At 42.4% G+C, this 23,957-nt stretch overlaps 1 protein-coding gene across 2 annotated transcripts in view; it reads right to left on the reverse strand.

Moving 5' to 3' along the window:
- PAPOLA (poly(A) polymerase alpha) overlaps positions 1-23,957 on the reverse strand; it is an 89,668-nt gene that overhangs the window by 31,851 nt on the left and 33,860 nt on the right. For both annotated transcript variants that reach the window (XM_053257142.1, XM_053257139.1), the window contains exons 4-12: positions 20,513-20,594; positions 16,259-16,368; positions 15,910-15,963; positions 8,126-8,237; positions 6,259-6,348; positions 6,023-6,161; positions 3,441-3,513; positions 1,898-2,018; positions 650-734 (exon numbers count right to left, since the gene is read on the reverse strand). In XM_053257142.1, coding sequence (XP_053113117.1) covers positions 650-734; positions 1,898-2,018; positions 3,441-3,513; positions 6,023-6,161; positions 6,259-6,348; positions 8,126-8,237; positions 15,910-15,963; positions 16,259-16,368; positions 20,513-20,594 — 866 coding nt within the window. The remainder of the gene's footprint in view (positions 1-649; positions 735-1,897; positions 2,019-3,440; positions 3,514-6,022; positions 6,162-6,258; positions 6,349-8,125; positions 8,238-15,909; positions 15,964-16,258; positions 16,369-20,512; positions 20,595-23,957) is intronic.

Genomic DNA, 23,957 nt, shown 5'->3' on the forward strand with positions numbered 1-23,957 from the left:
GATATTTGTAACTGAGATTATACTAAACTAGAGAAGTTTACTTTGTGAGAATAAAGCAATCTTAATCCTTTCACTTTGACAAAATGAAGAGTTAGGAGAAGCATCTTTAACGTTCATGAAGTTACCAAATAGAGTTCCATTTTGACACAAAGTGGATTAATCTTCCCAAAATCTGTTTAGGGTATTAGCCTTTTATGCAAGCGTTAGAGGACACAAAACACCAGACACATTATTATGGTCATCAGTCTTCTTTTAATGGGGGGAACTGTATTGTCATTTTATATTAATACATAATAATTACCCAATACAGAAAATATTTAAGTCTCAGCTGGAAGGAGACCTCTGACCAGTTTTAACCAAAGGTAAGATTATCATGTTACAGCTTTTACCAAATACAAGATACACATATTAAGCTCTCTCATGTTTCACAACAACCTTTAAGGGTTAGTATATCATATCTCTTACCTACCCAAAGTGACTAAAACATTCCATAACCCTTCAGTAAAACTTGATTCATAAAGTAGAAAGATTTACTACTTGTCTGTCTGCCATTACAACTGTGCTAATTGAATTAGGCAGTTTGTGTTAGAGTGTGAAGGTTAACAATTAATACACTTATAAAACATATGTCATGCCTTAAAATACATACTTGTACTTTTGAAAGAAGTTTGGAGCTTCAAAAAGTGTGGACCACTCTGCCTTACTCAGCAAAATTTCATCTGTGATAGCAAGACCTGAATTACAAAAACATATTTCAGCCTTTTCATACATGTCTTCAAATCCAGCAGTTTACAAAATATAAGGCCTAATTTTATAGCAATAGATTTTAATGGTTCAGAGAAGTATCCAGAGTCAAAGTAAATAGAAATATAACAGCTATCCAAATCAATGCCTTCTTTAAAACAGGTTATTCTGGAACAATTTCCTCATGATCTAAGATTGCTAGTGGTGAAAACCGCAGAACTCTGTACTGACACTTAACTCTAGTCACTTCTTAAGAGTGTGAAGTTGGGTTATGAACATATGGAACTGTTTTATACCAAGTTAAATAGTATTAGTCTAGCCTACAACTGTCTATGGTGATGGCACTAGCTCTCTAATGTTAAGACAAAGTTCTTTTTCAATGCACAATCTTTTAACTGCTAATGCTGGGAATTAAACCCAAGACCTTCTGCATAACAAGCATGTTCTCTGCCACCGAGTTATGAGTTATGTACAACTGAGTGTTTGAACAAGTTGTAGATAATCTGGTCAGCAGCTGCTAAACTATTAAGGTGTGACAGCATACTACACTGGCATACTCTCCAATTTGAACTGGCAAGTAAGTTTACTAGTTGCTGCTTTCAGGAACACACACTTTTCAATTAAACAAATCGATCATATCTGAAGCCACCTAATGGCGCATCGGGGAAATTAAGGCAGAAGTTGCCAGTTCGAATCCCCACTGGTGTTTCCCAGACTATGGGAAACACCTATATCAGGCAGCAGCAATATAGGAAGATGCTGAAAGGCATCATCTCATACTGCATGGGAGGAGGCAATGGTAAACCCCTCCTGTATTCTACCAAGTAAAACCAAAGGGCTCTGTGGTCGCCAGGAGTCAACGGTATACCTTTACCATATCTGAAACCCTACTAGTTGTCAGCAAGAATACTGAGCCACTGGCATAATCTGAGAAGTCAAAGCTGGATACAAAACCCTATCCAAGGACTGCACTTTCTAATCAATTAGGAAATGTTCTTCCTAAGATGACATACATTTATAAAAACAATGCAATGCACTTCAGAAGTTATTAGACAAGCAGTAGCAAAATGCTTGTATCCAAGTCATCAGTGCATAACGCAGTTTGGGCAGATCATTTTCATTCTTTCAGGAATAGATGCTCAGAATGACTTACCTTGCTTAAATTCTTCAACCATGACCATACGTGTAGAAACGGACACATTGTAGGTAGAGTTCTGCTGGGGGTATGCTGGTGTAATTATAGGCATAAGATGGTACCTATCACTGGGGTTTACCTATACATAACAACAGCCAATCAGTTTTCTTCAATCACATTCATGATAAAAAATTTGGGTATGTCCATTGAAAAAAATCTCCATGTATCATATGAAATGTTATATTGATAAATAAGATTGTGTGAACAGTGTCTATAAGTTCACCTCTACTGGCAACTTATTTCAAGTTCACGGAGGGCAACAGAGTGAACTTTCTCTGCTTTTCAAAGACACCCCACCACCACCTTTCTGTTTTCTAATTAAAACTGCACTGAAAGCTAGCTTGCCTATGATCATGCAACTGGAGTGATACCTTACTAATACTTGGGAAAACATTTGAGACAGCACTAGGCAAAATGCTGTCTCGATCCCTTTTGAAATATGTTGTGTGATTTATTCCTGTAATATAATTGCCAAGAAAAGGCCAATTCAAAAAAAAGACTAAGCACCCAACAGGACCAAATGTGTTTAACATATCCTTTATTTAAAACAGTATATTTGATGAAAGAAGGGGGAAGGAAAAAGGTGTGGATGCATTTCAATACTATTAAAGTAGCAAGTTTTAAGGCTGAAACCCTGCCGTTGCCTTACATGGTTTTCTTTAGCTACTCGAGTACAGAGGGCTTATATTACATATTGTTCATATGCCAAAGGGTAACAAGGCAGAAGGGTAACACAATCATAACATTTTGATGTGGGCTTTTATAAAAGGAAGCTATTGATTAAAAACAAACTGTACAATCTTCAGGTACACCAACTTTGCTTGTGTCTGCCAACAGGCTCCGATTACTCCAAGTATCCCGTAGTCACCAGTCTTATATCCAGCTGGGTTTCAACAAGCCCAGTACTCGACTAAATAGCCATATGTAATAGGGAGAAAAAGTGCCCTATTCTGTTTGTTTAAATACCGCTTGTATAAGTCTTGAATGAGCCCAGGGAAATGGAACACATAATCTTATAGCACTGGGGAAGCTAGGGAGATGTGAACCTAATCAGTGTCGGATGGGAGATCACCACGTGTCCTATGAAAGCCACTCTGTGCTGGATGTAACAGAGACCTTACTCATTACCATCAATGGCACACGGCTATTATTCTTTGTCTGGCACAAGCAACTACCTACAGTGGAACAAGTGAAAAGTACAGCATTGGCCCAACATAGTACCATCTTTCCAGTTGCACTACAGATCAACAGTTAGAAAGATCTCAAAGAAGTCACCTCGTAACACCTCAAGGCTGAAGCACTTTCTACACTGGGCATTTAGCATGTTATATATTAAATTAATGGCGATTTGGATAAAATTAAGTCACATGCTACATGTTTACAAGTGCCACAACACTAATCAGTATCTGGATTTGTAACAAAGATAGGTTTATCTGGGGCTTAAGCAATCTGTTTTACTTTAAAATGTGAACTTAAAGGGGGGAAAAAATAATACACTAACCCTTGGGTCCCATACAGGCAAATTAAGATTGCATTCTTCTGGCTGTTTCAATAGCACTGGATTTGGCCATTCCCTGTTTAGAGAGATTGTAGCACTGAGTAAGAAAAGAACTTATAACAAGCAAACAAGAAAGTTTGAAAGTGAGCCTTCATTTTACACACCAGGTGCAGCATCAGATGCTTGTTTTGAACTAGTAAAACTGTCTATCCTATTTCTTTGTTCCTCAATCCAAACCAGTTTCATATCACTCCCCCTACCCGCGTCCCCAATATCCACCTTCAAATATACTCTGTTCATCAAGGCCAGAATGGACAAAAGCTATCACCAGTAACAGATGCTGCTGGTGAGAGATGGGTAAATGTTGCCACCAGCAATGGATGCGCTGGTGAGAACACTCCGAAGTATCTGCCAAATTCATGCAATATACAATCCCTAAACATTGTGTTCCCCACTACTCGAGGACACCATCTTTCATTCAAGAGCTGGTGTAAACTGACCCAAAGGTTACTCAGAAATCGCATTTTCCCCCAGTTATTTCATTTTAATGGCTGACCTACAGACTAGTGTTGCACTAGTGCAACGAGAGAAGTAGGACAATTACAAAGTTTGCAGAGCTGTGCAAATTTGCAGTGCCCCACAACATTGCCAGTCACAGGACACATGCACAACATGTTGTGCAACATATTGTGCATCCACATCTTCCGCTAGCACAAGAACTAGTCTGGAACAGACTACTTTTTGTTAAGTAATATCACTGTGCTATGTCCCTGTGCTAGCACAACAGTTATTACACAAATGCAACACTAGTCCACACACAGGCCAATACTTCTACTCTTCTGCTCATTAAAGTTATTCTTCAGAAACATATTTTAATGATAACTGAAGCGCTAACTCAGGATACACAATGTACTATCCATTTGACATGTGTATTAGGGATATGTGGGATAAGTTACGCAACCAGATATTCTTCATAAAGGGGACCCTCATTCGTGGGGGTTCTGTTCCCACCATTTAGAGCAAATATAGAAACCGCGAATAAAGAAACCTTACCACTATGGAAATCTAGGGGTTAGTGTTCTTTACTTTTAAAAAAAAAAATGTCCAAAAAGCAAATACCAAGCAGAAATAAGGGTAGAAAAGCGTAGTTCCTTGTTCTCCAGGTTGCCAGGAATGTCCCCCAAATCCTCTCTCTCTTTCTCTCTTTTTTTTTTTTACAGAAAAAAGAGCTACAAAATGGCTCTGTGCTTTAACATGGCAGCTGGAAATGACATCAGAAGTCATTTCTGGACACTTTGGAATTGTGGATAGGTGAAAAATGCCTAAATTTCATGCCACAGATTAAGAAACTGGGTCTCTGAGACCCATCTGCAGATACATGAAACAGCAATCTGCGAAACCACAGATAACGAGGGTCTCCTGTTTTAACCAATTATGTGTGTAATGTACTGCATTACTTTAAAGCTAATTCTCTGTTGAGGAAAACCAAAAACAAAAGAAGTCTGTTTTTCCAAGAGAAATCAAGACAAGAGACACAGGTGTCTAGGAAAAAACTAGAAGAGCAAATGACTATGAAGCCACTAGATTTGCAGGCAAGGTTCAATTCAGCTAATTAACACTGTGACAATTAAATCTCCAGAGAGGCTTCCAACAAGGATTCCGAGGACAGTGAAGGACAGGTATGTTTTGTGCCATTAACACTATACTTTAAGTTTAAATCTCACCTCTGTACAAAAGCACATGCTGGAATTGCCTACTGGTCAGCGCTCTTAATTTCAGCATGTGTAAGTATTTCCAGTTATACAAAAAGACTTAAGCCCTATCAATATGTTTTTAAGAACACCAACTGCATAGAGCAGCACAAATAGGTCAGAAATCCCATCCTGGCCAGTCACTCCATGCCTCTCACACTTGAGCGAAATTCACTTTGTACATGGAAGCACTGTATCTGTGATGGTGGGCACTTCTGTGATCACAAGGTTGGGGTGATCCAGTCTCATGGTCATGGAAGCACCCACTATCACAGTGAAGATGCTTCTCCATTCAGGTGATGGCCTCTCTAAGCATAAGAGGCGTGGGAAGGAGAGGGATGGAACTTCCAACCCATTTGTGCCACTGTACATGGTTATAATGGCTCTTTTAAAAACATCTGAAACATCTGACCGTCCTTCCATTAAACATGCAGCATGACAACCACATCATGCATGGATAGGCCACTTTAGAGTCCCACTTCATCACACTAAGCTATCCAGCCCAGGTATGTAAGCTGTACCTTCTGTGACTCTACGCAGTAAAGGTAACCTCAAAGTGGATGTCACTGCAAATCAAGAAAGGTCACAGCTCCAAAAATGGGCCATTAAACATTTTTTATAAACTTCATATTATATAAGTGGAGGCTTTGCACTGGAGGGCTACAAAATAACTATTGACCCATCTCTGCCATAGTGTCTTGCAATTTTTCAGGACTTAATACTCCTTTAAGTGCATCTCTTAATCTGACACCATCTGAAGGAATGCCATAGAAACAACACTAAAATTCGGGGTCTATAATAAATTTTATTTTAGTGTAATCTAAGGAGACATACCATTTAGAAAATACCAAGAAAAATTTATGTACAAGAGTTGATGCTATTGCATTTGGATAAAGCTGGCAAGTTCTTGCTACTAGCATAGCCCAGGAAACTCCACCAAGGAAACCTAGTATATTGGAATAGATGTTGTGCCCTGTTGCAGAGGGGGGGAAAATAGACAGCTTTAGTTATTTTCGTTCAACAGAAAGAAAAATCTTTATAGAAATGAGCAGTGTAAAAATTCAACTTACGTTTGGCCCACAGTTTGATAGCTCTCAGTGTTAACCTGAAATTGTCAATGTTTGGTACTAGATGGAGAATTTCATCGGTTACCCTGCAACCTAGAAGACAGAAGACAAGAAACTACATTATACAACTGGGGGGGCTTGGGAACTTATTCCTTTGAGTTTCCCCGAATTAAACCCCTTTTGGTGAAAAACAAAGGAAATGAAAGCAATGGACAGGCAGCATTCAGTCTGAGAAACAATGTAGGATTCCCAACTTGTTGTTGTGCAAGCCAAAAGGCCATGACAAAAGGGGAATTTCTTACTAAAATTCAAAACCCTTTCATAAAAATCCTAGTTTGTTCACAAACTGTGGTTAGAACAAGCCAGGGTTTCTCAAGTCATATGCAACAACAAATCTTCATCGATTTAAAACCAAGAACCCAAGTTGTAAATTTCTTCCCCTCATGCACAAAGACTGAGCTGTACAAACAATATAACCTACGTAAGATCAAGCTACACAAAACCTCAGTTCAGCACAACATCTGAACCCAGCCTATATTAAAACAAACACTTGCTTATAGTCACATGGAAGAAAACATATGCTGTCTCAAAAAATCACTGTAAAAAAAGCAAACAAATACAAGTGGGTTGTATCCCAACTAGTACTTCCATAAAACTAAGAAGTTCCAGCTGTGCAAAAGGGAGGGGTGATTTTCCAATGACCTGCCTTTCCTTTTGCTGCTCCCTGCACACTCTGAAAAGCTCCTGGGGGGTCCACAATTCTCAGTGACACATTTTGAGAGATAAAGGGAGCAGCAGAAACACAGGGTAGATGGGCAAAATTCCCCCCTTCTAATGCGAATGGAACTTCTTCCATTTGCAAAAACTTGAGAAAAATCTACCTTTAATCTGCAACATTCCTAAACAGAAATCTATTGCAATGTGAAAAGTGTCAGTAAAAAAATCTCAGCAGTCAAACTTTTGGCATAACAGAATTATTATTATATCAAGTTGCTACCACACAATTTAGTCTACCAAGTATCAACTGGGCCTGAAATTCTTGCTCTCTCCGATGGCAATGTATCTTAAAAACTTCAGATGGTGTCATGCTTGCCCAGCATAGGAGAGCAACAGTAAATGGCAGTCATATGTTTGAAATAGGGTACCTTAAATGAGTACCAAAATATAATTTCTTGCAAACAGGATGAGGGCAACAGAAGTTACAAGCAGCAGAAAATTATCTGCATGTCTCATTGAAACAAATGAAAATCTTGTATTACTGTGTGCCTAACTGCCCATAAAATGTGTTCCTTGTAACCAATCTCTTTGAAATTTGGCAGGCATAATGGCTTAAGGAAATGGGACAAGGTGTGATTTTCATGCAATCTGGTTGGAACGCACTGGCGATACATATATCGGAAGAAAAGCTGAGTCTCCATTTTAAAAAGTAGAACAGAATTGTTTTCCATTAGTTTCCACACAAAACCACATGAAAATGTACCACCTAGTTCCAGTCTCTTGTGATGAAGACCTTGCCAAAAATCACTCTCTCATTGCAGATGGTGATAATTCACATTTTTTGGTGGTATGGATCATGGACTAATTCTGAAACTCACTGGCTTGGATCCTAAAGTGCTTAAAATAGGCAGAATGCGTTTTTGCTTACATGGGGAAGGAGGAGTTAGATTCCGCCCTTCCTACTGCAGCTCTCTGTGCCACATACCATCCTCTTCCAGGGATTCCCCAATGGATTTGGGAGGCAAGCAAAGGACTGCAGAGAGAAGTGGCTAAATGCCAATCTATGAGCAGAATTCTACTTGTGGAACCTTTGAACCAGAGTTTACAAAGTGCTTGTTCAAAGACAATCTAGATACCAATCAAATATACACACCGTTAAGACTTCGTATGCATCTAATGTCTAAATTTTTTAGTAGACTATCATCTCGAAGGTCTAGGTCTTCAGGAATAGTTTGCAATGCTAGTCGGGCAAACAAGATATCAATCTAAACAACCAAAAAGAAAGAAGAAGGTAAGTTCTTTTGCTCCAAGGTATATTATGCAAATTACCAGGTCTATGATCATCACCACAGAACAGGTTGCTCACTTGTAACTGATGATATGGTTGTTAGTGATCTGTTGACATCCATTAGTAATGGGTTCTGCGCCTGCGCGGAACTCCCTCAGTGTGGAGTACCACAGCAAATCGTGGCAATTCCGCCCAGCCCCACGTAGCTAATATTTAAGGCAGGAGGAACACTACTCCCTCAGTTCCTGGATGACTATCCTTGCAGTGTCACAGGTGAATTCTTATTTAGAGACTTGAATTACTACAGTGGAGAGTATGGGTAGGACTAATGGAGGCCAACGGATCACTACCAGATCAGTTACAGGTGAGCAACCTGTTTATCTGGATCATGATCCATTGAGCTCCAATAGTAATGGGTATTTAGCTAGCTATGTAGGAGGAAGCAGTAGTTATTGCAACACCCTTTTAAGCACCCGTCTCCCAAACTTTGTCTCTGCTGCAGATCGCAAGTCTATAGCATAATGCCTTATAAAGGGCATTTCCGATTACAAGGTTGCTGCTTTACAGATATATTTGAATAATATGCCCGATAAGTGGGCCGCTGAGGTTGCACAGGCCTGGTAGAATATACCCTTATGGATCTTGGGGGCTCTATCTTTTGTAGCTTTTAGGTTAGCAGAATGAGCTCAACCAACCAATGGTATAAATGTTGCCTAGATACGGAGTAGCCTTTGACTTTCTCCTTGTAAGTAATCAATAGTTTTGTCTTGTGTACAGACTTTGTTTTAGCCAGATAGAAGAGTAGTGCCCTCCTGATGTCTAGAGAGTGAAGTGCTCTCTCTAGTGGGGTGGAAGGGTTCTTGAAAACAGTTGGAAGGACGATGTCCTGATTTAAATGGAAATCAGACACTATCTTAGGCAGGAAAGAATGGTCTGTTCGCATTAGGACCTCTTCTGATAAAACTGAGTGTATGGCTTGTCCATTCAAAGAGCTGTCATTTCACTCACCCTGCGAGCGGTGGTTACTGCTACCAGGAAGACTTTAAGTTGACTAAGTTTTAGATTTGCTGTGGCCATTGGTTCAAATGGAACCTCAGTCAAAGAAGAGAGAACGCAGCAAGATACTCCACTGTTCTATCGGTTGTCTGACCAGAGAATATAGGTTAGTGAGGCCTTTTAGGAAACTTTTGGAGCTAGGGTGGGGGAAAAACTGTCCTTCCATCCCAGCCTGGATGCTTCACTGATAGCGCTGCCAAGTGTACTCTGATGAAAATGTTGGACAGACACTCAGATTTCAGCGATGTCAAGTAGAGAAGCACCTGCCTGATTGATGCTGTCATTTCAGAGGCTGCACAGGAGCTAAACCTTTTCCACTTCCCCACATAGTTCTTACAAGTGGATGGTTTTTTATAAGCCTATCCGCCAAGTTAACCTTAGGGTGGCTATGTCGGGGTGCAGCACTAGACCTCCTTCCCATGACAGAAGATCCGGATATTGCGGGAGCCTCCTGTATCTGTGTTGGGACAGTCTGAGTACCAGTGGAAACCAAGATTACCTCGGCCACCACAGTGTCACCAGGATGCACGTTACTTGTTGAAGAGGTAATTTCACCACCATTCGGCTTATGAGTGGAATGAGTACATGTACAATACAGCTTTGGTCCATTCCAACTGGAATGCATCTCCTAGTGACTGTGGACCGTGTCCTGCTCTGGAGCAGAAGCTGCTGTGAGAAGCTGCTCACTTGTTCTGTGAGGTTGCAAACACATCTATCCGTGGCCAATACTAGGCTCTGATTATTGGATGTAGATATTTGCTGTTTATCTCCCACTTGTGGTGTTCTGAGCATGCAAAGGTGCGACTCAGGCCGTTGACTATCATATTGTCTTTCTCCTTTATTTGTATTGCTTGAGAATAAGAAATGATAGCAAATGCACCAGTGCCAGATTTGGATGCTCAGGGCATAAAGGGATCTCTAGATTGTTCCCCACTGAATGTTCAGATAAGCAATTGTGCTGTCTAGCTGGATTTGCACTTTGTTTGATCTCTTAGCATTGGTAGAAAGGCTTTCATCATCGACAGAAAAACTGCTAGAAGCTCCAAGAAGTTGATATGGAGCCGTTTCTGTGGTAGGTCCATTGCCCCGGACTTTTTTGCCTTTGCAGTCTCCTCCCCAAACCCATTAAGGAGGCATCCATTGTCACCTGTATTGTAGGTGTTCGAAGTATGGAATGGGACACATAGCAGGAAGTTCTCTGCTAATGTCCCCCACCACAAAGACTGGACGACTTGGGGTGCAATAGTTAATTTTAGCAACGGGCTAGGCAAGTTTGGGCGAAAGACCGAGAGGAACCACAATTGTAGTTTCCTCAGCTTTAATCATGTATAATTGTTTTGCAGGACGCTATCAGGCCCAGGAGGTGCTGAATCTGTTGTGCGCACTGTGTAGAATGTGTGTTGAAAACTTGGATCAAATCCCCGGTGGTCTAGAACCTTCCCTGAGGTAAGTCGTTCCTGAGTATCTAGAATTGCTCCTACATAGGCTATGGACTTCATCGGATGTAGGTGAGACTTCTTCCAATCCACTTCTATGTCCAGCTCTTGGAGAAGTTGCAACAGATATGATATTTGAGAACGTAACTCTTCTTTGTCCCTGGATGCTAGAAGCCAGTCATCCAGGAACAGGGACAATACCCTGATCCTTAGGTGAGCCACTATAACCGCCTTGCAATTTGCATGGTGCCATACTTAGGTCAAAGGACAGCACCTTGTACTGAAATATGGAGTTGCCTACAGTGAATCTCAGGCATTTCCTGCCCGTCTTCTAAATTCCAATGTGAAAGTAAGCATCTTTTAAGTTGAGGGTTGCCAGTCACCGTTCCTGATGTAGGAGTGGTAATATGCCCTGCAATGTTATCATTTAGCACTTCCTCACAGATGAACTTGTTCAGATGTCTCAAGTCCATTATCAGACCTATTCCTCCTTCCTGTTCAGGGATTTGGAAGCAGTGGGAGCAAAGGCCCTCCTGCCTTTGTGCCCATCAACACAGGGACTATGGCCCTTTTTGCTACCAACCTATTTTCCTCTTCCTGCAGAGCTGGTGTCGCTTGCATGAAGTGGAGACCCCTGGAGACCCCTTGAACTCGAAGGCATAACGGTTTTGTTGTAAACCGCCTAGAGACGTATGTTTTGGGCGGTATAAAAATGTTTTAATAAATAAAAATAAAATAAAATAACCTGTAGATATTAGGTAAAGGACCCAACCATCTCTTACGTGTTGCCATGCAGGGGCATGGCTTACCAGTTTGATGGCTCTGTTATGTTAGTGTCACTGGTGCCATAGAGTCACTGATGTTAGTGTCACTGGTGCCATAGAGATGGTATTGGAAGCTATCGGAGGTGCCTATTGGCATGGTTGAGGAATGGAGTCACTAGCGTGAGCAATAGGCTCTGCTTGTTTCGTGCGTTTGACCTGACTGCCCTTATTCTTGTTTTGATATGGATGTTTGTTGCAGGGTTGATAGGGCTTTCTGTAGTCCCTTCTTTCCTTTGCTTATAACCTGACAGTCGGGAGTATGGCATATTTTGAAGAGTAAGATGTGGAATCAGAAGAGGTGAATGTTTTAGCCGGAAATTTCTACTTTTTCAGCTTTTCCATGGTGGAATCTGTCTGCTCACTGAACAGGTCTTTTCTGTCAAGAGGAAGTCTTTCTATATTGTCCTTCATATTTTGCAACGAGGCTGGTCTGAGCCAGGAATGGCGCCTTAAGGTAACTGCCGCAGCCATGGCCCAGGATCCAGATTCTGTGAGATGTTTTGCTGCACTCAGCTGTTGTCAAGTCAGTGCTGATGATGTTGCCATGACCTGCTTGAAACGCACTTTAAGTTCTTCTGGGGAGAGTGTTTCTCATTCTTGTTCTACTGTTTCCCAGAGTGAGTGATTGTATTTCTCCATGCAGATGGAATAAATGGCAATTTTAACCAATAAACAAGCCATTGAATATATTTTTCTGCCCACTACTAATTTCCGCCCCTCTCTATATGTAGGGGTTGTATGACGGCAGCCAGACTTGAAAGTTGTGCAGTCAATTACTAATGAATTGGGCACAGGGTGTTTGTGCAGGTATGTATTTTTGTTTTCTTGCACTCGATAAAGACCCTCCAAGTCTCTTAGAAATCGGTGGCAAAGTATGAACAACTTCCCAAGCACTTTGTGCTGCCCTCAAGATCACTGGGAAGACTGGATGGGCCACTAGTAGTGCTGAAAGGGACTTGGCCATAAAATTATAGACCAGATCATCAATGGTCACAGTGAGTCTTTAAATCTGATCTGGACATGATAGGCCTTCATGTCCTCCACTGACGAGACACGAGAGGGCATTGCTATATCTGGTGAGAGGTCTGGAGGAATATCTACAGAGTCTGGGTCAGATTCAAAGTCTGAGGAACCGTGATGACTGTCAGGCTGTGAGTGCGCTGGTGGCCGAGGAGTCGGGGATGCAGATGACACTGGATCATATGTTGGTGGTGGCAGATTCTGTGTTTCAGTGGACATTTGTTTTGCTTTAAAAATGAGTTTGCATCATAACCAGGCTGCTCTGGAAAAGGACACATTTGAGTGGATGCTGCAGGGGTTAAAGACTTTCCCCCTGAAGGCTAGCTGTTGCATTCCCTGCTGCCAAGGTTCGCACTGTCATACCCTGGGTTAGGGCAGTAGTCAAAAGATTTTGTCTGCGAAATCCCATAGGCTAGGCCAGGTGAATAGAGTCCCATATTCCCAGAAGGAACAGTTTGAGAGGGTGCTTGATGTTGGAAGCCACAGGCATAACAACTTATAGTTGTAGACTAATGGGCTGCCATTAGTGCATGTCAGACTGGTGGTTTAATCTGTATAGCCAGAGGCACAGTCGGAGCCCCTGATGTAGCAGTTAAGTCATCTTGATCTTGAGGGTCTTCTGTTAAAGATTGGAACCCTCTGAATGCAGAGGTAGATGGCATTCTGTTATTGGAATCCAGTACTGACAAGAGAGTATGAGCTGTCAAGGGATCTAGTCCTGAAACTGTACCCTCCAGTGACTCCTCTCCATCCTTGTCCTCGATTTTGAAGGAGACAGGATCTTGATGCCTTGGAGAAACATGCCTCAATTCTGTCAGTACTGGAGGATTGAGAGTCGATATCGGAGGTTGCCGATCGTCTGTTGGTGTTGATGGAGAAACCATAGGTGCTGGCAATCTCAACGTTGGCTTTGGTATCTGTGAATAAGTTGCCCTCGATGCTGACAGCGGTGGCTTTGGCAACGAGAGGTTGCTCTGGTGTTTCTTGTTGCTTTGCCGTCAAAGACTGTCGGGCTGCGCTCAATGTCGAGGGCTGCTTTGCCATCGACGGTGACTCCAGTGCCGATGGACGCTCGGTGGAAGGAGTTCTCGGCATTGTTGGCCTGGAGTCCTCTACTGCCTTTCATGTCAAAGGATTCTATATCAAGGTTATAACAACATCCTGAAGGCTTGTAGGAGACTGAGTGCTCTCTGAGATGGAGGCCTTTTCTTTTTGGCCGATTCAGACTCTGCTTCTGCGGACACCTTGTTCTTCGGCCTCTTAGTGTTGTGCCCCTCTCTGAGGCATAGCAGACATGAATTGTGCCCACCTTGCAACAGAAGCTTAGCTCTACACTTAGAGCAATTTTTGAAAGTTCCCCCCTCCATCTTAACACTAGGGTTATCCTGGTGGCGCAGTGGTAAAACTGCCGCCCTGTAACCAGAAGGTTACAAGTTCGATCCTGACCAGGGGCTCAAGGTTGACTCAGCCTTCCATCCTTCCGAGGTCGGTAAAATGAGTACCCAGAATGTTGGGGGCAATATGCTAAATCATTGTAAACCGCTTAGAGAGCTCCGGCTATAAAGGGGTATATAAATGTAAGTGCTATTGCTAAGTGCTATCCATAATTAAAGTCAGTTGACGTTCCGTTAGTAAGCCAAAGTTCAATCCGTTGTGCACCCCACTCCCCCAAGAACTCACACACTGAGAGGAACCAAGACTAGGAGCTGCAGCAACCAATCTCTACGGTGGTTGAAAAGGAACTGAGGGAGTGGCATTCCTCCCACCTTAAAATATTAGCCATGTAGTCATGTGGGGCCGGCAGAAGTGCCATGTGGAGTTCTGGTACTCCACAATGAGCAGGTTCCACGCAGGCACAGAACTCATTACCAATCGAGTTCAACCGATCATGATCCAGATCTTATTTTAACCTCTACTTGATAGTGACCGAGGAAAACCCCTTTATGCAAGTTAATTCTTTTAACAGCAATTTATTTATTTAACATATTTATATACCACCCAAAACGCACGACTCTGGGCAGTTTACAATAAAACACCAAAATTTAACACAAAATCAAAATATTAAACATTAAAAGCTTATTCTCCTTTTCTATTTCAGTTCACTTAAGTTCATCGCTCCAGCATCAATTCAAAAAAGTTTATTTTGAATATGTTTGCATACATGGATCCTGCACAGCAGTATACCTGGCATATACATGCTCATATGGGCATGGTGCAATTTGCACAAAACCTAACACAGAAATCCTGTCCCTAGCCGCCTTCTTGTTCCCATAAGCAACAAGTAGCTTGGCTGGCTTTATCTCAGATTCCCACAGTGGGATGGGTAGGGTCAACGATTCAGTAACAGGACAGAGTAAGGACTGGTGCTTGGGCAGACAGTGTTCTCAGGCTCACATCTATTTGTCATTTGGGTAGCAGGGCTTGTAGCAGCAGGTCACATGCCCTACACTCTCCACACTGCCCTCTGTTCACTCCACTCTGTGCCCCTCTCATGCCTTCTGCCCTCAGCATTATATGCCTGTCTCTCACACTCTCTGCTTCTTCCCTAGTCTGTGGCTCCTAAATTCCTTCACCATGTGCTCTAGTCTGTGGCTGGGCTCACTTTATTTTGACAATCTGCTCTGCACATATTTTCAGTTCACAGGAGGGGTCTCCTTCCTTTAACTTGTGTGGTTTAGAACCACACAAGTCTGCATCATATTAATAAACATATTGTTGACAATCTGGGTAAACATTTTAACATCAATTATTGCTGCTCTTAAATATAGTGAAGCAATTGGAAGATTATAGTAAATCAGGAAAAATCTCTGTTCTCAGATAGTGTCACTACACAACAGTTCACTCTTGCCAGTAAGCCTGTCATCCCTCAATGCCTTGGGACCATAGAAGTCTGTGAATAGGCTGCTTTAGGCAAAGTCACCTTGGGTGTGAATGCTTTATGTGGAAGCTGTATATGTAACTACTACAACTGAATGCAAATGTATTTTTTCAAGTTGCCAGAGTAGTGCAAATTGAAGTTGTAGCTAGTATCCTCTTCCTCCCTGAAGCTCCTAGGTCCCCTAAAAAGCCATTCTTAAGTTAAGTAAGGGTTGAAGGCCTATAGTGTGGGAATCTGAAATGCTTCTCCTGAGCTAAGGCCAAGCTCTGTGCAAACCATCTAAACTAAGAAACTTGGCCTCACACACTCCCATGAGATCTGCCAAAAAGTGCAAACCAGCCCTATGTGAACAGGTGCTGTCTTCCCACCTCATCCCAAGAAAACATAGAACTGGCAACAACATGCAGTAATGGAGAAGGAAGTAATTGCTCTTACCTCTATTCCGTCAAAACACAGTTTGATAACAGGAACAAATGCTTCTTCCACAGCCTGAAAGATAAACGGTTTAGAATGAAGGGAATTCACATTTGTTCTTCCTGCAAGCCACCTATTTAAGGGACTCTATTAGATGACTTTTTGGTCTCTTCCAGCTCCGATTCTATGACAATTAGCCATAAAAGAAACCAAATATCAACATACTGAAAGTTGTCAGCGTCTCCCCAAAACTAGTAATAGCTATTTCAAATAACCAGTAAAGTTCAATTGGTTTATCTGTTTTGGGGCTTCCATTCTTCATAAACTTTTTATGAGGTCCAAAGTGTTTCTCCTAAGAACATCTACATACCCGCAAGTCTTTTACTTCTTCCTGCAGTTTTAGTTTTTCATAAAATGAGGTGAAAAAGTCACTCCGGTCAACATGCCTTGGTGCCACGCACAATGCATCAATATCCGCACCTGTAAATAAGGGCATCCAAACATTATTAGCCACCATATAAAGACCACCAGGGAAGCTTAAAACTGTGCAAGGACAGTTTTGCAGCACACCAACTGCTTTGCCTAATCACTTCACTACCATATCTATCTATCTATCTATCTATCTAATTCTCCTGGGTGTGCCTTGGAATGTGCATCCCAGCGCCCAGCTGATTGGCTGGGCAGCGGATGGGCCTGACTGGCTGAAGTGCACCCAGGAGGATTGGTTGCCGCGGCAGCGGCAGGCCTGGCCGCGGAGGGTCCAGCCCAGCCGCGGAGGCAAGGCCCTGGGGGGGGGAGTGGGGGGGCAGGATGAGGAGGTAACCGCCGGCCCGAAAGAGCGCACAGATGCTCTGTGCGGGGTCGGCTAGTTTAAACATATTCCTCCATTCAATGTAGGCTTTAACTTTGACATCAAAATCTGTTATTTACAATCAGCCACACCAATCCACCTTTTTTTCTGATCTCCAGCTTTGAGTCATAATTGTTAGATCAGCTTAAATAAGTGGAATACCTCAATTTAAACCAGTCACTGTAATATTAGTTACATTTCAAGCAGAAGTTATTTCTTATGGAAGGCAGCCATTCTTAGTTTGATCTTTTACTTTGCTTTTGATACACACAGGCAATTAATTGAACAGCAAAAATGCCTTAAACTAATCCATGTGGTGTTGAAATATCACATGAAAAAATATGAAAAATTTAAGTTTATTAGAACAGTTGACAATTAAAATGTTTGGTTTAAACTAAAATGGAACCTTAGCATATGGAATTTTTTTGTGTGAAACCAAGGCTACAATTGCTCAAATAAAAGGTGTATCTTTGTAACGTAATGAAATGTAGATAGTTTTTCTTAGATTTAGACCATGGTGAAAGATATTTATAATATTATTAAGGAATCAAAATACTATTAAGAAATCAAAATTAACTGTGGTTACTCATATATATATTTATTTTGGACCAGAAAACAGGCCTAATTTCAAGCATGCATAAGTGGGTGTCAGAAGAATCAGCCTTAAGTGGGGAGAAGCTGCAAAACTGTTCTGTTTTAAGTACCTGACAACACCACACAATACCATCTTGACCACATCACACTTCAATTTGTGTGTCAGACACCTGTACCAACTGCAAATATCTCTTAGGAGATATTAACAACATCTTTGTCAAAGATATGACAAAGAAAGACTTGTAGTGCTGTTGTATGTTAAACAAAGAATGCAGAGCATGCCAGACAAGAAATCTCTCAGCCACCTGCCCATACCTTTGCTTGATGCAGGCAAATTGGATTTAAGATGCAGCAATGCCTAGGTGGTACTATATTTAACACTGATATATATGTGGAATTATTAAAAACCCAGAAAACAAAAAATAAAGTTTGCATATGAAGACAGACCCGAGAAGCGACTCCCATCTTTGTTGCCAACTTTTGTGTTGTTACCACCAACTGCCCACAGGCTCAGGTAATTCCTACATGTGTAAAATTTCTAGACATTTTGAAGCTATGGGGGAAAAACCTGTTCCCCCCACCCCCGCAAAACACCCTTAAAAAAAAAAAAAAAGAATTAGGAGCATAAAATGTATTATGTATGGCCTGCTCTTTTCATAACGTATCATGCTTGGCATATTACATTTAGAAGTATAGTTTATTCAGACAATAAGTATAATGTTGATAGTGGATTTTTTATTTTATTTTAATGAGCATGTATTTTTTATTATAAACCACCTTGAGCCATTTTAGGAAGGGCAGTATAAAAAATCAAATCAAATATAAGTATAAATGCAGTAATTTATTTTAAATTATTAAATTTTTGTTACAAATGGACTACAATCTGCTGCACTCTAAGGAATCCGGGTGGTATATAATTTTAATAAATAAATAATAAATGCATAAACCAGGGCTACACAACTTAGGCCCTCCAGCAGTTGTAAGATTACAACTCCCATCATCCCCAGCCACAATGGCCAATAGTCAAGAATGATGGGAACTGTAGTCAAATAGCTGAAGGGCCAAGTTTTGGAGAGCAAGCATAGCGTAGTGGTTGGAGTGCTGTGCTAGGAAGACCCGAATTCGACTTCGATTCAACTGTAAAACGAACTGGGTGACCTTGGGCCAGTCATGTATCTCTCAGCCTAATCTACCTCACAGGGTTCTTGCGAGGATAAAAGTAACCATGTGAGCTCCTCGGAGGAAGAGCCGGATATAAATGTAAAATAAATAAATAAAAATTTAAAAGGAATAGAGTTGTGCAGCCCTATCAAACTGTTTAGGAGAAGCAGGCAAAGAGTGTTGAAAATAGAAGAAACTGGCTTACATACAGCATAGTGCCCCACCATTCCAAGAGTGGGGTGAGCACATTCATTCCATGCATCCTCAAACCACATCCTTGCTTCTACCAAGCTTGCAGGGGCTCTGTCACTACAGCAACAAGCCTCCCATTATTCTCAATGGGAAGCTTGTCACTGCAGTGATGATGCAATTCTTAAGAGCCATGGAAGCCCTGAGAGCTTGGTTGGTTGGCTGGCAGGCGTGTGTGTATATTTAGGACATTTATTCTTGACTCTTCCACCAAGAAACCCAGAGCGGTAGAGGTGAGGATGTGATCTGGGGATGCACTGAATGAGTGTGGGGATGATCCAGAAAACTTGGCGCAGTGGGATGTTGCACTGTATCTAAGCCACTATCAACATTATAGCAAAACAAAAGTTAATTGTGCATTCTGGATTTAGTCTCCTCCAGTGTCAAGCAAATACAGAAAGCACTCAATTTCAGAGGAGGGGGAGAGGGAGGAAGGAGAAGACTTATTCAATACAATTTTGCAGCATGAAACTAATCAGTCTCATTTTCAGAGCTATCACTATCAGCAATTTCTGCTTCTTCTGATCCTCATTTTTAAACATCTTAATGACTAATGAAAACTGAAGGTTTGTCTGGATTGAGACAAGCTTCTCTTTCCCCATGTTAATTTATTTCTTGCTCTGGTGCATTTCCAAATATAGACCAATTTCTTTCATATGCTGCAGAAGATAGAGGAACCTGAAGCAAGCAAGAAGCTTGGGAGAGGAAAGGCCATTATACCTTTTCTTATATCAAGACCTTTTCTTAAATATTTTACTGATAATTGCAAAAGAAAATATTTCAAAATAATTTTTCCAGTTTTTCAGAACAAACAAGTCCTTCAGGGGAAGAAGAAAAAAATCTTTTATCTGACTTTTCCAGTGTCCCCCCAAGCCTTCACATCTCTATTAATGAATACCAAAGATGTGTTACAATATTTTGTTGCGGGTGCATACTTGAAATAGCTAACTAAAGGCAGTCTCAGTCAAGAAAGGGCATTCACAACCCTAGTCCCAAGATAAAAGAAAGATGTTAGCAGGACTATCCATGGTGCTGATAAACACAAAAGATAGCATGAAAAGAGTAGAAAGAGAATTTCCTTGTTGCCTTGCAAGATATTTGTGTACTGTGGAAAGGCAGGTGGAGAACTGTACTAGTATTTGCAAACAGCTATCTCCACACCTGCAAAGTGTGATCTGGTCAGGTGTCTGAACAAATAATGCTCTCCAATAGCCCAAAATTACTATAAGGGTTTGTGCTCCTACAGAGACTTCTAGGACTGGACACCTAGGAAAGTATACCTCAAGTTTAATTGGAAACTTAAGTTATAAACATTTTAAAAAATGGGTAGTTTTATATAAACACTTAAGGTAAATCCCCAAAAATGTACTGTGGTGAGTGAAAGACACCAGGCAAGATCTCTCCTCTTGGAATGAACTCCTTAGGTTGTTCTAGGCACACTCTTCTCACATCATATTATATACATGTGTTTCACAGGTAGCTTACTACTCAACTGGTAGAAAAGCCAGTTTTTTCTTTACAGTCACAGTGCTTGTTGGGCAGCACAGATAGGACTTGATGTCATGCCGCAATGCAGCGGAGGCATGGCTAGATTCAGAACGTAGCTGCTGCTAAGATTAGGAAGATGGAACTTCCAGCTAGCATCCTTTCCTAATCATATGTCTGGGTAGGCAAAGGTGATTTGTGATTACTCGCTAGGTACTAAGGTAAGTAAACATGTTTTATATATGTATAACATGTTATAGTATTTATAGTACTCAAGCACATTACCTTTTGTGTGCACACCTAATCTATACGATCCAAATGTAAAAATTTTCCCTCCAACGTTTTCTATTACAGACTGTGGAAGATTCTAAGGGAGCAAACACAAGATTTGATTTTTTAAAAGTATGTATATTACATAAACAATGGCACAAATCTAGATTAGTGAAGCGTATCAAACCAATGAAACAAGCTTTAAATCACACAGATGAGAGCTTACTTCAGTAGTGACCTACTGACAAGCAGTAGAGTTATCAAAATTAGCTGACTACCATTGTTAAACAATCATGACAATTTGATGGGAAAACAGAAATCTGCTATTCAAAATGTATCTACAATACTGCTCACTACTCAAATTATGGGGAGAAGGTAGGACGACTCTTTATGAAATCCACAACACCCCCCTGCTGACCCCTGCCTAATTTCAGCCAAACCAAGAGTCCCCTGTAGCCTATGAACAATAGACAATATAAAGCAAGCCTGCACAACATAAGGCCCGGGGGCTGGATTCGGCCCGCAGGGACTATTTTACTGGCCCCCAGGTATCCTGCAGCAACACAGGAGCTGGATACTGCCTAATAGCACCATCCTGTGCATGCTTTCTCAGTAATATGCTCCATGGTGTACCCAGTGAGGCTTACTCCCATGTAAGCATGCCTAGCATTGCAGCCTGAAAGCAACAACAATTTAGGGAGAGGAGAGGACTTGGCATTTGTTTGGGGCTGGCATGCACTCTAGGGGCCCCACTGATTGAGCAGGGACCAATCAGGGACCAATTCTCTGGCCACTATCCTTGGATAAAACTATGGGTCCACTGACAGGGGAAATAGAGCCACAAGTAGCTAATAATATTTAATTATAATGCACAAAAAATGTGACCGCAGCCCCTGCACACCATGTTGTGGATGGTTCCGGCCCACCAGGGCATTTGAGTTGTGCAGCCCTGATATAAAGTCTTAATATAGTGGTGCACCCATCAGTGCTATTTCCTTCTGTTAATAGAAGGAGAGTTGCACAAGAGGAAGGAGTTGCTGCTGGAGCACTACTCCCCTAAAAGGTCTACGTAGTCTAATCTAGAGCTTTAGCAGAATAGTGCTCCAGCAGACGCTCCTTCTGCTTGCACACTTCACAGAAGGCACTTCCGATGGTGCACCACTATGTCAAAAGTCTGAATGTCATCCATTGTTTTAGAAGGCTATAGGGGATGCCTGATTTGGCTAAGGGGGCAGTTACAAAAGATAAGCATGCTGATCCCTGGTAATTCAAGCACTGATATTGCTACAGGTGTTTTCAACAATGTTCTGCTAGTTTACCAGCAAACAGTAGGCTGTCATACCAAGTTTAAGCACTCATTAATACAGTACTGAGCCAACTAGACATTCTATGTAACTTGAGAGGGTTTAATGAATCGTTGGCACTTACCTGAAAGGTCATTTTCCTCAGAGGTATGGGTTGTATCTGCAAAGGATGCTGGGTTGTCTCGACCTCCTGCTCCTAGACAGGGCCAATCAAGAGCTTTGGCTCGCAGCAGGAGGGAGGGGCAATCCCCTGAGTCTCCAGTTCATAGCCAGCTCTAAACAATGCTCCAGAACAGTATGGTTAAACGGAAGGCAAGAAAACATGCAGCCATATAAATGCAACACAGCAAAAGCAACAAACTCAGCAAGGAACCCATTCCAGACATGTAGCCCAGACTAGCTAACAAACCCTCTGCAGGGAGAACAGGCCACCCCCAGAGGGAAACCACCCCACAGGCATATAGGGTACAGTTGGGGTACAGGATTTCAGGACAGAAGAATAAACAGACCGGATGAACAAGTGGGTGGGGGTGGATACAACCCATACCTCTGAGGAAAATGACCTTTCAGGTAAGTGCCAACGATTCATTTTCCCTCAGAGGAGGGTTGTATCCGCAAAGGATGCTGGGACCTACCATAGCCCCTATGATACACTGGGTGGGAGCTGTGAGGTCCGGCCTCAAGGAGGAACCATCTGTTGCAAAACTGTCCTCCCAAAGGCAGCGTCTGCCAAAGGCCAATCATGAATTTTATAATGCTTCATAAAGGTGGAAAGTGAGGCCCACGTGGCAGCTCGGCAGATATCAACCAGAGGAGCCAGGGTGGAGAACGCGGCAGAAGAAGCCGCGCTCCTGGTAGAGTGCGCTGTAATTCCGTCAGGGACCGGAGAAGCGGAACCAGAATAAGCTAACCTGATACACTGGCAAATCCAGTGTGACAAGGTGGAAGTCGAAACCTTCTTTCCCAGTGAACAATCCCTGAACAAAAAGAAGAAAGAATCTGAAACCCGAAAAGGCTTAGTGTGCCTCAGGTAAAGTCTTATCGCCCTGCGCACATCCAATGTATGCCATTCACGTTCCTTGGGGGAAGGTTTTGGACAGAATGAAGGTAACATAAGTTCCTGGGCCCGATGGAAAATTGAATTCACCTTGGGAAGGAAGGTAGGGTCTGTACATAAAAGGACATACTCTGGATAGACCAGACACAGCTCCTTCCGCACAGAGTGCGAGATCCGAAACCCGCCTGGCAGAAGAAATGGCCACCAAAAACAAAACCTTAAAGGTAAGTAACAGCAAAGGAACAGACCGCAGGGGCTCAAAGGGGGCCTTCGTAAGAGCCCTGAGCACCAAATTAAGGTTCCACGTCAGAAACCTGTGAACTCTAGAGGGATTGAGGGAAGAAGCCCCTTTGAGGAATCGCTGGACATGGGGATGCTGAGCTAGAAAAGATCCCTGCAACTGCAAAACTGAAGAAATTGCGAAGACCTGATGACGCAGAGTATTGGGCGGAGCCCCTTATCCAGGCCACTTTGAAGGAAACCCAAGACATGTACCACAGAAGCGGCCAACGGCGAAACTCCTTGAGAACTACACCAGCCTGCGAAGGTCTTCCAGGTAGACTGATACTCTGACTGTGGAAGGCCTCCGGGAGGCCAAGATTGTGTCCTGAACAGAACTGGGGAAACCGCACGCCGTTAAGGAACCCCGCTCAATCTCCAGGCGAAGAGATTGAGCCACTCTGGGTCCGGGTGGAAAATTGGACCCTGACGGAGAAGATGACAGTGAGACCCCAGTGGGAGCAGCGGTTCTATGGACAATTCCACCAGATCCGAAAACAAGGGCCTGCGTGGCCAGTGTGGTGCCACCATGATGATTTCCGCTCTCAACAGCCGGACCCTTTGGGTGGTCTGCGGAATGATAGCGAATGGCGGGAAGGCATAGGATAGGCCCGGGGGCCATGGAAAGGTCAGAGCATCTACACCCTCCACCCCGGGAAAGTGGTATCTTGAGAGGAAGAGCTCTAGCCTGGCATTTCCTGGGCTTGCAAATAGGTCCATGACCAGCTGACCTAATCTCTGTACAATCTGCTGGAAGACCCGCAGATCCAGACACCACTCCACGGGATCTATCTGCGATCGGCTCAACCAGTCCGCGACT

This window comes from Hemicordylus capensis, chromosome 1 (genome assembly GCF_027244095.1).
Source record: "Hemicordylus capensis ecotype Gifberg chromosome 1, rHemCap1.1.pri, whole genome shotgun sequence".
NCBI classification, from domain to species: Eukaryota; Metazoa; Chordata; class Lepidosauria; order Squamata; family Cordylidae; genus Hemicordylus; species Hemicordylus capensis.